Source organism: Triturus cristatus, chromosome 3_1 (assembly GCF_964204655.1).
Source record: "Triturus cristatus chromosome 3_1, aTriCri1.1, whole genome shotgun sequence".
In the NCBI taxonomy this organism is placed as follows: Eukaryota; Metazoa; Chordata; class Amphibia; order Caudata; family Salamandridae; genus Triturus; species Triturus cristatus.
The window spans coordinates 449,915,222-449,932,650 of NC_140583.1; the positions used below are offsets into that span (position 1 = coordinate 449,915,222).

Genomic DNA, 17,429 nt, shown 5'->3' on the forward strand with positions numbered 1-17,429 from the left:
TAAAAACAACTGTTCGCTCTAAACATGACAAAGCATGAGCCCCATTTAATTCCCTCTCGCCCCCCTCCAACCCTCTGTTACCAGAGTTCTGCCCAACAAATATTTCCATTTGAATTGGGGGAAGACTTGCGACGCGGGACAGGAAAAGACAAACAAAGGTAAGATTTCAGGGTGGAGTGCGCGCCCCCCTGAGATGGTGTTGCGCCCCCCTGGGGGGGCGCGCCCCACAGATTGAAGAACTCTGCCCTACATGCCTAAGGCTGCGAAGGAGACTGTGGTTCATTCTTTAATTCTCTCGCGCCTCGACTATGCTAACGCATTGTACGCTGGCATTCCGGGTTACCTGTTGGATAAATTGCAGGTGATTCAAAATTCAGCCGCCCGACTCCTGCCAGGTCCTTCCAGCAGGTGCAGTGTGCGTGCTCATCTGCGATCTCTGCATTGGCTCCCGGCGAAGGCTCGGATAAAATTCAAAATGTTATCCATTGCTCAAAAAGCCCTTTATGGGCTGGGTCCCATCTCTCTACAGAATAGGTTGGCTTTCTATACTCCGGCAAGACAGCTGCGTTCGTCCTCAACTTTTGGCAGAGATTCCTCGATTCAAACATAACATAACATGCACTTAATATGACCAGACCTTACTACTATCTTACTTTGGAGTTGGATACGGCCTGCTGTATTGGACTATACAGACACTGGCTTTTTCATTGCCTTGCAGCTTGTGCTCCCGCCGTATGAAGGAGGATTGCAGTGGTTAACAGGGAGCGGGGCCTAGACCGCTCTTGTCTCCTATTGACTTGTGGAAATAGGAAGGGGCTTTAGCACTTCCATCCCACATCAATTGCAAGAGGACCATTGAACAGCCAGGTCTTGAGTGTCTTCCTGAAGGTGTTCATGGAGGGGGTGCCTCTGATGTTTGCCAGGAGCTGGTTCCAGGTTTGGGCCGCGATGTGAGAGATGATCTTCCGCCTTTCCTGGCTCTGTGGATGCGCGGGGTTTCGGCTAGTGCAAGGTTGGAGGATCAGAGGTTTCTCTTGGGTACGTGGAAGTTGACTCTGCCGTTGAGATATTTGGGTCAGGTGTTGTGTAGGCATTTGTAGGCGTGGGTGAGGATTTCGAAGGTGACTCTTTACTCTGGCAGCGGTGTTCTGTATTGTCTGGAGTTTGCGGCGTAGGGACTTGTTTATGCCGGCGTAGAGTGCGTTTCCATAGTCCAGTCTGCTTGTGATGAGTGCGTTGGTGACGGCCTTCCTTGACTCGGGGGGGGGGGGGAATCCATTTGAAGGTCTTGCAGAGGATGCAGAGGGTGCTGAAGCAGCTGGAGGTGACAGCATTGACCTGTCGGCTCATGGTGAGAGATTAGTCGAGTACGATACAGAGGTTTCTGGCGTGGTTCGAGGGGGTTGGTGGGTTACCGAGGGCGGTCGGCCACCAGGTGTTGTCCCATGCTGAGGGGGTTGCTCCGAGGACTTCTGTCTTCTCGGCGTTGAGCTTTAGGCAGCTGTTGGTCATCCAGACTGTGACGTCCTGCATTCCCTTCTGGAATTTTAGTCTGGCGGTGGTGGGGTCTTTGGTGAGGGAGAGGATGAGCTGGGTGTCGTCAGAGTAGGATACGATGTTGGGGCCGTGTCTTCAGACGATGGCGGCAAGGGGGACCATGGTTGAAGAGCGCAGGTGGGAACAGGGCTGCGGAGGGAGGTCACGGCGGGGCCCTCTCTCTCGGGCTGAATGCTAGCAGGGGTTTGTCCGGAGCTGGGACGTCTCAGGCCATAGGGCCAGATGGAAGGTGGCTGATGAGGGGTTACTGCGGGCACACTGACTGGGGGGGTGGGGGTAGAGGGGGCAGTGGGTGGGGGATGTAGGGTGGGAATGCAGTGGAACGGATTTCTCCTGATGCGTATTTTGAGGGGGGATTCTTCGTCTGCTGGTCATATGTGTAATGTTGGTCTGCAGGACCCTGGGTGTGAAAAATTAATAAAAATCTTTTACAAAAAAAAAAAAAGGGGGACCATGTAGCTGTTGAAGAGGGTGGGGCTCAGTGATGACCCCTGTGGGACTCCGCAGGTGATTTCCATGGCGTCGGAGACGAAGGGTGGCAGCCTCATTCTTTGGCTTCTTCCAGTGAGGAAGGATCGGATCCAGTCTAGGGCTGTTCCTTGTATGCCGGTGTCGTGTAGTCTGGTGAGTAGAGTGGGGTGGGAGACACTGTCGAAGGCTGCTGAGTGGTCGAGTAGGATCAGGGCTGCGGAGTGGCCTTGGTCAAGGATGTGGCATATGTCGTCTGTGGCGGCAAGTAGGGTGGTTTCGGGGCTGTGGTTGCTTCGGAATCCGGATTGGGACGGGTCAAATATGGCGATGTCTTCGATGAAGCATGTCAGTTCCCTGTTGACTGTTTTCTCTGCAACTTTGGCCGCTGAGGGGAGGAGCAAGATGGGCCTGTCCTTTTTTAGGTCTGTGGGGTCAGCTGTGGGCTTCTTGAGCAGGGGTCTGACTTCTGCGCGTTTCCACTCGTCTGGGAAGGTGCCTGTTTCGAAGGTGGTGTTGCTGGTGGTTTGTAGTTCGGGTGCGATGGCGGCAGCAGCTCTGTGGTAGATGTGTGGCGGGCAAGGGTCAGTGGGGGCCCCCGAGTGGATGCCTTTCAGGGTTGAGGCAGTGTCTTCAGCCGTGATAGGCGTCCAGGTGGAGATGGTGGGCTACTGGTGTGTCTAGGGGGCGGGCCTACTGGTGTCTGGTCGATAAAATTGTCATAGAGGTTTTTGATTTCGAGGTGGAAGCATGTTCCGAGCTTGTCGCAGACGTCTAGGGATAGCGTGGTTCGCTGCGAAGATTGGTGAATTCTTGGATGACACTGAAGAGTTCCTTGGAGTTGGCGAGGATCTTGTTGTGGATGAAATTCCTCTTGGTGGTTATGATCAAAATGTACGGGTTTGGACTAGAGCCATGGTCCACATGGTACTGTGACCTATGGTGAATGAGATGCAGAGTACTTGCCCTGATCTCTAATGGTTTTAGTGCTGCATATTGAAACTTAATTTCTGCTGGACACATCTAAACAGCCATAGGGACTGCATTGCATTCCCATTATTTGCCTGTGCCTAAAAGTAGCTTGATTAACATATCCAGTGTGGTGTACTTTCTAACTGATCAAATTACAGAATAGGGTTGATCATTCCTATTAGGTTCAACCTGGGTCTTAAGGATAGGGCTTACCCAGGCCATTTGGGTATTGTTTAAATCTGACTGGTGATAATTGCCCCTGCTTGTCCTTCCTAACTGGAGGAGTGACACTTTGTGTGTGCTTGGTGGTGATGTCCATGGCGGCTCACCACACCTTCAACCAATGACCCCCTCCAGTGGCCCCGCCACAATCATTTATTGCCAAAATCCTTACATTATAAAGACAGCAACTACATCGTTAAAACTGTCTGCAACATTTATCTACCCCGGGACACTCTCCACGTTCGAAAGCAAACAAGTTGGAGGGCTAAAACAAAAGCTATGGGCCATGGTCATTTCATACATCTTCCTGTTCACTGCAGAGCTCCAATTCCTTTTTAACTCATGGTGGCTCATCTTCAGAACACATAAGAAAGCCTGGAAAAGATTAGGTAGCTTTGAATGATCTTAACAGTAAACATGAGACACAGTCTCAGTCTGGGTCTCAGACCAGCTTTGAGGAGGCTACGCCAGAGGATGACCAGCACAGGCAAAAGTAGGGAATAATCTGGTACTTTCTCATCTGGCCTGGATGACAGGGACAACCACAGACATCATTTTACCCCTTGCATCCCCTGACACTGCTTTTGCGACACCTGGCATCAGAGGTGACAAGATAAATGCCAAGTACACTGGAGTAGCTCACCCTTATTGGTGCTGGGCTCCATCCTCCTTTTAGGTCAATTATTTATTATGTCAATAGTTAATAATGGTGTTTTATTCAGTATTAGCATTATAAATAAGCTTTGGCAAAGCCAATAGATCTCGGCAATGCACATCTGCTGTTCAGCTTGGCTGAAAGTCACTGAAAGCTAAGAATCACAGGATGTTGAGCTGACACCTTCGCCGCCCAAGTTGAGTTTATTGTCCTGCCCCTCCTAACACAGAAAAATGATTTGACTTGGCCTGCACTGGCCGCATCAGAGCACTTTTTCAGTGACTTTCAGCCATGCTGAACAGCACACGTGCTGTTAGAAAACATGGCTAAAAGACATTCATGTTGACAGGGCCAATAGCTTGGGCATTCCTGAGATCTATTGGCTTTGCCAATGCTTGTTCGTGTTGACGGGGTCTTTCTGAACAAATGTGGGAGAGATAGTGAGAAACAGTTGAGGAGCGTTGAAGTGAAGCGAAGATGAGGCTTAACGACCAGAGCTGCCGATAGAGGAACTAGAGAACCAGGTTTGAATCTCGGGGTTGCTGAACAGTTTGTGATTATGGGCAAATCACTTACGCTTGCCCCTGCATACAACAATGAATGTGTCATTGTGTAATGTAACTAGTGAGCACTTAAAGTGCTACAGTTCCATTGCTCGTGTTTGCACTATGGCAAGACAGAGGATGGAGCGAGCTCTCTGATACCATTGGATCAAGCAACAAAAATAGACAAGTGCTGTTCATGTTTTAACAACTGTTTAAGAAATGCATTTGTTAATGTATACACGTTCATGCATTTTAGTGGTGTATGTATGTGTACAAGGAATACTATGGCAGAACGAGCACTCCAATACCATCGGATGGTACAAAAAAAATTAAAATAATAAAAATAAAAGCAGCAGCGATGAGGGAGGTGGTGGGGGAACAGGTCAAGCAGGGAAGCAGGAGGGGTATGGGCAAGCAACAACGGGTGAGCACGTAAAGCGCTCCAATACCATCACCTCATATTCACGCTATGGCGAGACAGAGCGAGCGCTCCAATACCATTGGATCGTGCAAAAAAATATAAACAAGTGCTGTTCGTGTTTTAATAACTTTTTAAGAAATGCATTCATTTATGTACATGATCATGCATTTTAGTGGTATGTATACAAAGGAGACTGTCTGAAAAAACAAGTACTACTATGGAGAAAACAAAAAAAATAGCTGCACCTACCGGAAGCAGTGTTAAGAGACATGTACTTGGGCCATGCGCTACGGGAGTGCCAAACACAAGAAGAGGGCATGACGCATGCATGCCATGACGAATGGCAAAAGAAACTAGAGCGACGCTGAAGTTTATCAATGGTAGTGGATGGGCGGCCCATAAGTCCACAGACAGAACACAACACTTCTCTTCGAGATAGCACCTGCGCTGTCTAGCAGAGCAGCGCATACACTATCTAGCCAAGACCTAAAAACAATAGATTTTGCACAGGCAAAACCTACTGGCTTTGCCAATGCTTGTTGCATTTAGAAACGGGGCGATTAAGTGATTTATCCGTAATCACAAAATGTGGAACTGAGGCGGAGGCTAGGAAGAGGATATGGTGTCCGTTCGGGAGAGGATGTGGTGTAAGGGCCAGAGCTGCTGACTACAGAGCGGGTGAACAGAGTAAGAGTTTCAGCATCTGCTTAACGTCCTTGATTTTGGGCAAATCAATAAATATCACGGTGCCTACAAAATATGGCGTTGTGTAAAGCATCTGGTGCTAATATAAAGCGGACAGCCACAGGGAGATTAAGTGATTTTCCCAGCAAATCACAAAATGTGGAACTGAGGCCAAGGCTAGGGGAAGGAAATGGCGTCCTCTGGGGAGAGGATGTGGTGTAAGGGCCAGAGCTGCCAACTATGGAGCTGGGAAATTTGGTTTGAGTTTTGGTGTCGGCTTATCATACTTGTATCTGGGAAAATAACTTAATCTCCCCGTGCCTTTAAAATGAATGTGTCTTTGTGTGAATTAACTGGTGTTACTGTAAAGCACTCCAATACCTTTGGTGGTGTTGGCGCTATATAAAACTGTACAAAAAACCCCAGAAAGAATCTAAGTGTTAGGCTGGTTCACAGTCGTGAACATGAAGAAACACATTGCGTATGCAACCACATTAAAAGAACTACCTTTGCCATGGACACAGAGGGGCAGGCTGACCTTGATGACATCAAGACTCAACCTGGCTATTTTTAAGCGAATTCAAGTTAAGCAACAATGGCACGGAAACACTTCACTGGTGAATGCGGAAAAAGTAAGAAAGTGTCCAGATGGGAGAAATTTGAGGAAATAGAGTCCCACCATATGAAATGAGACGTAATAAGGAGCGACATGAACAGTTCAATCATTTTGCACATGAGAAACGTGGCTATGCAATTAAAGCAGAAGACACAGGTACTTTAGAAGCTCTGACATGTCCTGTGATAACACATATCTGATTCACTTGAGGTCTGACTTTCCAGCTATAAACACCATTGTCGACCAACCACAAATGGTGTAAAACACACACACACACACACACACACACACACACACACACACACACACAGACAGACAAAATAAACAGAGACTACAATTGTGCCAAGTAGGAGCAGCCTTGCACACATGCTCCAATCAGCACGTCAGCTATACGCTAACAGGACATTAAAAGGCAGAATACAACCATTCACAAGAACGAAACAGCCTACAATGGGGGTTTAATGCAGTGGCGGGGTCAGGGGATGCGGTGATCTGGGGACGGGGCAAGCACTGGGATGTGCGAGGGAGAAAGCAGAGACAGGAGAAGGACATGGGGAACGAAAAGCAGCAATAAAGGGAAAAGCAGTGACGGGGTGATCTGTGGACAGGACATGAGGGCGGGTGGGTGAAGATGGAGCTGATAAAAGCGCAAGAACTGTATAGAGTGCTAAAAAAGAAAGAAAAAAGTGGGTCCTAAAATGGCTGTAAAAACGGGAGCAGGGGATGTTTACAAGTACTTAGTATATGCTGAGAGGGGCTAGGATGGGGGGCCTAAACACTAGAAGAAGCATGTCCATGCATGCCAGGGACAGATGGTGACAAAGAATATTAGACAGACAATGGAGCCAGCAAATGGGAAGCCTGTGGCGGGCTCAAGCTGAAAGATTAAACATAACATGTCTCTTTGAGAGAGTGCCTGCGCTGTCAAGCCGAGATCTACAAATAAAGCAGCAGGAGCTGGAACTGGGAATTTTCTGTCACCCAAACATGGATTCTTTAGTGTCTAAATACAGCGGTCTGAATGAAGTTTCAATACGGCTGCGGTAAGTGAAATAAAATTATTTTACATGTATGTTGTGCGCATGCAGGTGAGAGCTTGAGTATGTGTGTGCATGTGACCGTGTGTGTGCAAGAAAGTGAGAGTGAGTGACAGGTAGTGAAAATGACTGAGATTGAGGGCAGGTAGAGGTGTTGAATTCCTATATCTGGAAGCCCAGGAGATATTGTTTGGGGTCAAGGACAACAAGTTTTGATGTTTATTTTGTACTTGGGATAAGTAGGCCAAAAACCCAGCAGCATAAACCCTTGGCTGCCAGTCTACGCTACCACATTATGGATAGGTGAAGGGCATTGTAAATTAAGGTAAGATTTGCATCAATGTGTTAATGCTGTTTTAAACACATTTTTATGGTTCATTAATGCAAGGTATTTATTATTAGGGCCAGCGCTGCAAGCACGGAAGGCACTACCTACCGACAGTGGTTCTAGTTTAAAAATGTGTACACACAATTTGCAGTGCTTAACAATATTAGGCAACATATAATGCTCCCAGAATGCTCTCCAATTAGATGCAAATATGCTTTTAAAATAAAATGTTCACAAAAAAAATATGCAACTAGAAAGAAAAATGCTTTGATCATCCACTGTTAAATTTTAGGTACCATTTATTTAGAGCATCATTTAGTAAAATGTGTTTGATACACGCTAATATTTCCAAAAATATTCATAATGGAACATCATTGTAACCAGTATCAACAAGATTATGAGAAACATGAAACTACACAATCATTAGCAAAGCCTATAGGTTTGACGTTGGTGGTCAACCTTTCAGTTGTGTCAATGCATGTCTTGCTTTGACATGGTTTTTGTAAAAGTTTTTTGTTGTGAAACTGCCGAGCCCTCACTATTATAACAAAAACATTGGCTAAAAGCAAAACAATATTTTGATCTAAAAAAACATAAGTTGCTACAGTAAACATTAGCACTGAAATAAACTTTTTTGTGGACATATGCTCCTGTGAAAGAGCAGAATGCTCTGATTAGATAGACAGAGACCAATTTAATTAAAACAAAAGGGTCTTGGTTACTGTCAGACCTAATTAGGGGCCCAATTCTTTAAGAAAGTTGCAAAAGGCCACCCACTGTATATGTCCTTGCCTTAGTGCAGATTTACAGCTTTCATTAATTGACAAGAATTTACATAAGTAGGCCAGGAAATTGTACTCCTAGAAAATATTATAAACTGCATTTTAGCATCAACAGATATGCATGTGTAGATTTACTCATGCGAAAATGTGCTGTTTCCAAGTTCATTTTCCCTCCAACCTCTTTTACCCTAGCCCAGGGAAGACATTTTATTTCAGCCTATGCCAGGATTAAATTTCAAACCTTTCGAAGTATGGGAAATGTTTAGAGAAGATCTGGTGAAATCTTCTAAACCATATAAGTTTGTAGGTTGGCACAGACTCAAAAGGGCATTCCAACCCTTGAACTATTGCTTACCGGTACCTCCAGCCACAATATGCAGATCTGAGGAAAGGTGGCATGAGAAGGGAATTACTAGTATTAAAATCCTACTATATGGTATGAGCCCTGGCACAGAGCTCTTACATAACGAGATTGCTGCCATAATTTGTCACCACATTGCATAACAATAAAGAGAAAAGTGTTTTTTTTTACTGGATGAATAGGTATATGAAGCATACTGCCCCATGGAAAAATAGAGATTGTTAAATTCACCACCCCTGAAAGATTTATCAAGAATTTGTGCCCATAGAAAAGTCACGCCAAGTGACACAAACTGGCACAAAGTCTTTATGAACTATTTACTTTCCTGTGCAAAGAATTTACACTGAATACCAGCCCTAAAGTAATGGGGGCATGTCCACGCTACAACCCAAGATTTTTTTATTCAAAGTCCTAGCTACTAAAAACGTCAGCAAGGGTTTTGCAACAAAAAGTAACACATTCTTGAGGCAGGTGTTAAGTTGGAGAAATGTTTTAATTTTTTCTAACTTTGCATGTGTGCTGTTTCATACAACACACGTTGTGTAAAAAGTTTCAAAGTTTGTGTGGCCCTAGTATTTGGTACTTGAAGACTACCCTTCAAGTACAAAACCTATGCTATATATCTTGCACGCACCTTTGCACCATGGTGCAACGAAATGTGTGTGAGGGGCTAGGCAGCATGTGTGTGCAACAGCGCTGGGGAAGAGAGCAGTAGTGTCATATCTTCGGATATATAAATCTGAAATGCTCTCTTCCCTTAGTAATACCAGCTTAGCAACTTTCGTTGATACGCTACCTGGTGCTATTTTTTTTTTTTAAATAACTATGACCCTAAGTGTCACAGAGTATGAGTGAGAATAAGTGAGAGAAAGAGTGGCTGCAAAAGGTTAGAGTATTTCAATGAATGAGTGTGAGGAACTGTTAGAGTGTGAAGGAGTGTGAGCAGAATGAATGCGAGGGAGTGGCAAGGAGTGACTTAACTTCGAGTGAGAATGAAAGAGTGAATGCAAGGGAGTGTGAATGAATGAATGAGAATGTGAGTGTGAATTAGTGAATAGAAGTGAGCATGAGTGAGACTGGCGTACTGGCGGCAGTTATTCACAAGACAGGCGTCTGTGACAAAATGCTAGCAAACGAGAGCACACTAGATGTTATAGTTGGTATATGGGGATATCCATGACAAAATGCTGGCACTGGTATACTGGATATAAATCTTAGCAAAGTGACACCTGTGGAAAACTGCTGGAGCAGGCGTTCTGGAGGAAATTATTGGAATGGGGGTAACAGTGGCAAAATGCTGCCTCTGGCACACGGAAGGTGATTTGTAGCAAAAGTTGGCCGTTCTTGGTATATAGGAGAAGGTAATCGTGACAAAATGATGGCACGAACATGCTAGGGTGTTTTGCCATAAGGGTCAACTACAGTTTATGAATGGCACTAATGGCAAAATAAATTCTGGCAGTACCATACTATAAGTAATTTTTTTAACTTAAGGTGCACCCATGGCATATGGGGAGCACCCATGACAAAATAATGGACCTGGCAAAATGGAGACCATTTTTGGCAAATAGGGACACCGCTAGCATAATGTGGAAAACATAGGGGCAACTCGTGGGGAGTGTAAGGTTAAAATGCCCTGTCACACTGTGAAAGACTTGAATATTTAAGGATTTCTTTTTCAGAGCATGTGGAATTTTAGCACATTTATGTGAAAACTGGGCTTCAAAATGCACTTCCAAATTTTATTGCGCAACACCACCCTCCTGGCCCCAATCTCCACACAACTTTCCCTAGAAAATGTCAGGCTCAATCGCTTGGACATTCCGTTAGGTTTTGTAGAGTTAATAAATTCTACAGTGCAATATGCACTTTTCTGATAAAATAAATGAATCAACTAAAACAAAAAAATGTACAAAGTTTTTGCCACGTTTCATTATTATGATACATGAACAATGAGGTGTCTGAATTCAACCTTCAACTCTTTGCTTCAAACGAGTGATGGAGCCTTGCACATCATCTTAAATCAACATATATTAACAGTAGGGAATAATTTAGGTCAATAATATAGTTCAGAATCAATATATGGTCTACATCTATTAAAACATAATTACTATTATTTTATTTGAATCTAGTTTCTCTGACTAGGATTTATTCAATATATTTCTCATTGCAGTATACAGTAGGAGAACTAATATATTGTAACACTTTGTGGCATAAAAAATGTATGTACCCAGTGTTGCTGTGTGTTTTGTAGCAGTGTATTCTCTTAAGATGAACACGTTTCATGCAATAATAAGAGAAACAAATAATGATCCCCTTGCGTGTCACATCAGCACCCTAATAAATGTAGTATCTAAAAGAGACATTAGTCCATTTTCTTCTATTAGTAGTACATTTATTATGAAACTTCAACTATGTGATGTCATAAGGGTTAAGGTCAAGTGGCATTACTTCATATGACAGTACTTCCCATACTTTTACGACGCACAAGCCACTTTATAGAACGACAAAATTTCGCAACTCACCTAGCTTTAATGGACATGAGGCAGGCGATTTTTCGTGTAACTAAAGCATTGTGTGCTACTACACTGTCATTTACAGACATCACTTTTTCCCTTGAAATGGACACAAAATCTTCACAGACATACAGATTTACTGATATAACTGTATTGGACAGAAATGATAATGTGTGGAAATCGGGTTTCAGTGAATGTTTATATTTGTGCACTACCAAGTAAAGTGTCTTGAGCCTATTAAAATCTCTGTTTCCATTGCATTTCAGACTTACAATAAAAGTGCCTTTTACTTTTTGCTTTTCCAACTGCTGAATGCGTGTAGTTAATTTAGACATATTTACATTTTGATGTGGGTTAAAAAAAATGTGACATCCTGCAGCCTTTCCTTTTAATACTCCCTGTACCCAGAAAGATTGTTACAAATTCACTGAACTTTTTTTCTCTGACTATAAAGTGAGAGGAGTGTGTAAACAACACGTGTGTAAACACCCCGTGTTTAAAAAAACGTAAGCAGCAATTTGTCATAAGATACAGCCTGACATCTGACCTTGGTCTTTAAAGCGGAGCACATGTGACTAGATAAATATAGAATTTAAAGGCACTTTTATTTATTGTGTGGACTTTCGTGAGCTACCAAAAATCACTGTGGGAAACACTGTCCTAGGAAGATTGGGGGTTAACGGTCATGAAGTCCTGTCCTGTGATGTCTTTAAGGTCAAGGATGTGTGATGTCACTTTTGCTACCCCTGGTATTTTTGGAGAATCGTCGTCCATGAGGACAGCCCGAGCAGGCTGCTAACTCTGACAGCGACTCTTGCCCATGACTCCGCTAGCTAGTTGGGCGTTCATTCTTGTACGTTATTCGCTTTTCTTTTCTTCTGTCTTTCAATGGTGGGCTCAGCTCAAGGGACCTAAAAGCCCATGCAACTGCAGGTTGCTGGCTGGCCTCATGTCTGTGGCAAGGGTGGGACTTATAGTCAACTTCACGTTACTGTTGTGGGATATTTATGGGAAGGCGGGGGGGCTTCGCCCATGTGGTACGTGGATGACGTGCCTTTTGGTTTTAATGAAGGAATTGGGATTACGATCATTAAATGGCCAAAATGTTTTTCTAGTTAGCTGTAAAGATGTATCACAATGGGCACTTAGTGGTGTTCCCTATGTTTTAGTTTGAATACTGCATTACGAAAGAATAACAAGAAGCCAACTGTTATACAGTTACACGCGTATTCACGAACCAATACGGAATAAATAGATGATTTCATTTTAAACAACGGCCACACAAACGTTAGAGTAAAAAGGGAAAGGTCGTACTGTTTGGTGCTCGGTTTGTCAAGCTTCACTTCTGCCTTCTTGTTTAGATCTCCCAAAGAGTTGGATACATAGAGGTCCTTAGGTGTTGGAAGTACAGCAGGCATGTCGGCCTCCAAGGGACAGCTCTTCAACCAAACGCTCGATCGTCACATCAGCCGGTTGCGTACACGTCTGGCTTTAAGCAAAAGAGTCCCCATCAACGCGAAATAATATACAGACTAAAACATTATTTGATAAGCAAGTGAGCACTTGATAAACACGCCGCGAGTTTGCCGGACACAAGATTTACTCCCCGTCTCCTTAAAGAGACCTATAAAAATCCGATTGCCTCTGTTTTACTTCCGACTCAAACCACAACAGGAAAAACAGCAGGCAGTGAGACCTAATGGTAACGCTAGTCTATAGTGACTGACAGACTAGGGGCGGTAGAAGGAGGTGCCGAGTGGCCTGTATCAGCTGTTGAGGCCTGCGATTGGTTAGAAAGAGAAAGGACAGCCTCGAGAACAGCCGCCTCAGTCACGCCGGAAGTGTTCAACTCAAGCTTCCCAGAAGAGACAGCCTCTAGCGCCCCGGAAATGATAGTGACTAGTTCCTATAACACCAACGCTTACGGCTGGAGTACGAGTAGGTGGAGGGGCTTTTGCATCAGCGGTTTGCGGAGTGTGATAGAAGGGTAAAGAGGCTCATTTATTTTATTTTTGTTCTGTTTGATATAGCACGGACCTGACCCAGAGGCATCAGAGCGCTTCAAAATAAAGCCAGAGCATAGCAATAACAAGTATAGTAAAAATATACATGCACATTAAAGGTAAATTGAACTCCGGGTTTATTTAATGCATTTTTATATAGCGCGAACTTTACAAAAAGGTGTCCAAGCGCTTCACAATAGAACCAAGTACGTTACAGGAGAATTTTACATATTTACATGTTACAGAAACAAACGAGAAAGAAGAACAAGCATTGAAAATGCAATTGGTCGCGCCTTTTATTAAGTTAAAGCCATTTGCTTTGCTAATGGTATAGCAAAGCAAATGGCTTTAACTTAATTAATGCCGAGACCTATTGCATTTTTAATGCTCGTTTTAAATATTGCCTTTAAGAGGGCAAACATTGAAATAACAGGTGCATAAGGACCAGAGGCGCAACTAGAGCCAAATTTCGGGGGGGCTAAAACAAAAATTCGGGGGGGGCTGAATCTTTAAGCAATAGGCAGCGTGGAGCTGCAGGGGCTCTTAGAAGGGGTGAAACAACAGCGAGGCCTCATCAACATGCAAATGGTCTTTTAAAGACCTGTGAAGTGCTCGGGTGCGGCTGTGTCTGTGCCCGGGAAGCTGTCCCATCCCGGGCTGCCACACATGACGGGGGGGGTGGGGGAGGGCTGAAGCCCATTGAGTCCAATGGGTGTTGCGCCCCTGATAAGGACCCTTTGTTCAAGAAGCTTCTCAGGAAGCATATGCCAGGACCCTGGCAGGCAGCAACTGGGAGCACCTGTGAAAACAGTCAGGCCACATTCTTTAATTGTGGAGGGTACGCAGCCCAGTGGAGCAATTCGGTGGGCCCAACACCATCGCCATAACTTGGTGCATTCTATCTCTGAGAGGCAGCTCTTCCCAGCCGGTCAATTTCATCCTTAGCTGCACTAGCGCGTGCCTGACGTGAAGGCTACAGGGCGGCGCAGGAGAGGTGTGCGGCGCATGTCGGCAAACGTACAGCGAAGCACTCAGATGGGGTTGTGAAGAGCCTATGGCTGGGAGGTGTTCGGCCTGCACGCACGCACGGGAACACTCACGACGAGGCGGGCTATGAAGCGGGAAGGAATGTCTGAGGCCCAACAAGCAACGAGTGCAGACGAGACCGGGGGCATCAGGAGATGACGTCCCATGACGTAGGTAGAGGCCGCGTAGCTCTGATCAGGGGAAAGAGTCAGGGAGGCCGCTGCGAAGCTGGGTTTGAATGAAGACCGACCGAGTTTGCCTCTCGTACCAGTCACAGTTGTCTTCCTGCTGGCTTGAAGTCTGTCACACTGACGGACAGGCTAGATTTCGGGCCCGCAGTTAACAACCCAGAACAGATTAGTTATTCAGTACCGAGTTCCCCTCCGCACTGACATAGTTCAGCCCACCCGCACTCGGGAGACGGGGCCGCGTTGTAAAAGGACTGCAATTCTAAAGGAGCACAATTTTGTTCTGCGCGCGTTGAGCAGTGGTGCAGCCGAGCGTCACGGGAGCGCACCGTTGCCATGGCTGTCGGTCCGAGGAGGCCACAAGGGTGAGTGTTCTATTGATTTTTGTGAAGCAAGCTGCATACGGGAAGCAGCATTTTCATTGCTATGACAACGAAAGCTTCTTCGTAAGATGGCGTCAGACTGTCCACAGTCCGCATGGACACGCGCATGCTGTCTGCTGTGGACAAATGGCAAGAGCAGCCATGTTTGTCCATGCTGACGCGTGCACGAAACCTCTCGCCAGAATCGATTACAAAAGGTACTCGCAATAGCGAGGCAGCGCATGCGCTGCTTTCGCCAGGCAAGACCTAAAAAGTAGAATGAAACAATTGATGGCAGTCACAAAAAACATATTAGGATGAAGGTCGTACAGGCATAGATTACAAATTTACAATATTGAAAGAACTTCCTTGAGGGACATGACAAGGGATGTATTAGTTCTGGAAGTGCCTTTGGAGGAGAAGAGATTTCCGGGTAGAGGTAGTGGTACGGAGTAGTGGAGGAAGTGAGTTCCAGATTCTAACCGCATTGCCTGAGAAGGATTGAGCTATCGATCTTTCCCTTTTAAAGGTGGGGGGCTCAAGCAGTAGATTTTCCGCAATACAAGAAGGTCTAGAGTCTCCAGAGATTTTAAGTTTAATTGCCAGGTATTGAGGGGCGGATGTGTGCAAGGCTTTGTGGGTGATACAGGCAGTCTTGTAGATTGATCTTGCCTCAATGGGAAACCACCAAAGAGAAGACAAAATGGGTGTAATGTGGTCACTTCTTTTGGCCCCAAAGACAAAACAAGCCGCTAAATGGAGATCTGATTTACGAGGGGAAAGATGAGTTTTGGGGAGGACAGCAATAAGAGAATTTCAATAATCCAATCTAGAGAGAACCAGAGATTGGACCAAGGTTTTTAGGTCTTGCTCCGGAAAGAAACGTTGAATCCCCCAGAGAAGGCGCAGTTGGTATTGTGCATTCTTTGCAATTGAATTGATGTGGGAGAATAGATTGAGCCTTTTGTCACGTATGACACCAAGGGATTTTGCGCTGTCGACAATGATAGGTTTATTGTTGAGTAAATTCAGCTGATCCATCCACAATTGAACAGGAGGAGAGTGCGGTAGAGAGGAAGAGGAATTCAGTTTTGGAAGGATTCAGAATGAGTTGATGAGCTAACATCCAGTTTTGAATGGAGTTGAGAGTAGAGTTGAGGATTGAGATATTGTGTACGGAAGAAACCTTAAGGTAGATTTGAGTGTCATCCGCATAGAGATGGTAAAGGATCCCAGATTTACTTAGGAGATTTCCCAATGGTTCCAAATAAAGATTGAACAAAGGATAGAACCTTGAGGGATGCCTTGACCTACCGCCAATGAAGACGAAAGACTGTTCACTATTTTGATCATTTGGGATCTGTCCGAGAGGAATGAGGCAAACCATTTAAGCACTGTGCCGTCCAAGCCCATTCTCTGTTGAAGAGTGTTGTGATTAACAGTGTCAAAGGCTGCAGAAAGGTCTAGAAGAATCAGAAGACAAGACTCCCCCCAAATCGAGTACACACAGCGCATCGTCGATCACTTGCAGTAGGGTTGTTTCGGTGCTGCAGTTTTGAGTGAAACCAGACTGGAAATTGTCAAGAAGGGTTAGCCTCTCCCGGAAGGTAGAGCACTTCACACGTATTACTAGCAAAACACATCAATGAAAAACAAGTGGTACGGTACTCCATGTGGATCATCAATAGTTTGTGCAGGGTGAGGTTGGCGTGGAAAGAAAGAATGACGGCTCCAGAACTGTTAGGTATTTTTCCGTTTTTGTTCGTAGTTAATGATACCCACGACCGAGAGCTCCCCATGCATGCAAAGGTCTCTGCCAACTGACTCAACGTCCACAGAGTCTTCCCACACCTCGTTCTAGGGTTGGTCGTGGAGCAGTAGTTAATTGATACAATCAGTGCATGGCACGAAGCACCCATTCGCCACTGTGGAGCACGGGGTGCCTTCATAACACAACTTCTCCCTCCTTTCGGATGCAACAGCCTCAAATAATACCATAAGCAAAAACTGGTATAAGCTGCAAGAACGTAACATAGGTATAATTGAAAATTAGCATTTTAACTCAAAACATTGTCTTCAAACTTGGAAGGCAATTTCCTCTGGCGGCTACAAATACCAACATTTTGCAGAGAACCAACATCCCTTTGAACACACTCCTTTGTGACAGGAATGGTGTCCGTACCACCAGGTGGGGTGACGCACTGACAACCAGTGATTTCCCCAGTGCCATCTTTATATGCAGACAGTGACAAACCTGAAGTTGGATCCTGCAACCAGTTGGACAAATCACATCTTCAACCTCCCGTTTTTTTCATCAAGGAGCATGCCTGAGAGTTTGAAAGACTCGCAAGCGACCTCTTGTTCCAGCAGGCCTTATTCCCAAGGAGTGCTGAGCCTTTGCTTACATTTGTCACTTGAACTGGAGAGGAAAACGTTGACAAACCTTTAGAAACTTTTTTAGGATCTTTGATAAGGACCCAATCATTTATTCCCAGAAAAATATTTTTAAAATATTTGCCATCATCCAGCCTCAACTTCATGGCCTGTTGTTTCTGCATCACCTGAGACGTAAGACCTTTACTTTCACTACTTGCACTCTCAACACAATGTTTGTTCTGCAATCATTTAGGGCATAGATCTGTGTGTACTTTCCTTCCTCTTAAGAGAGTAAAAGGTGGCACCCCCG

At 45.0% G+C, this 17,429-nt stretch overlaps 1 protein-coding gene across 1 annotated transcript in view; it reads right to left on the minus strand.

Moving 5' to 3' along the window:
* The window catches only part of USP8 (ubiquitin specific peptidase 8), a 724,285-nt gene extending 711,285 nt beyond the window's left edge, over nucleotides 1–13,000 (minus strand). The window contains exon 1 of the mRNA XM_085644251.1: nucleotides 12,479–13,000. Within this exon, the coding sequence (XP_085500377.1) occupies nucleotides 12,479–12,582 (104 nt within the window). The 5' untranslated portion in view covers nucleotides 12,583–13,000. The remainder of the gene's footprint in view (nucleotides 1–12,478) is intronic.
* Between the last annotated feature and the right edge of the window lie 4,429 nt (nucleotides 13,001–17,429).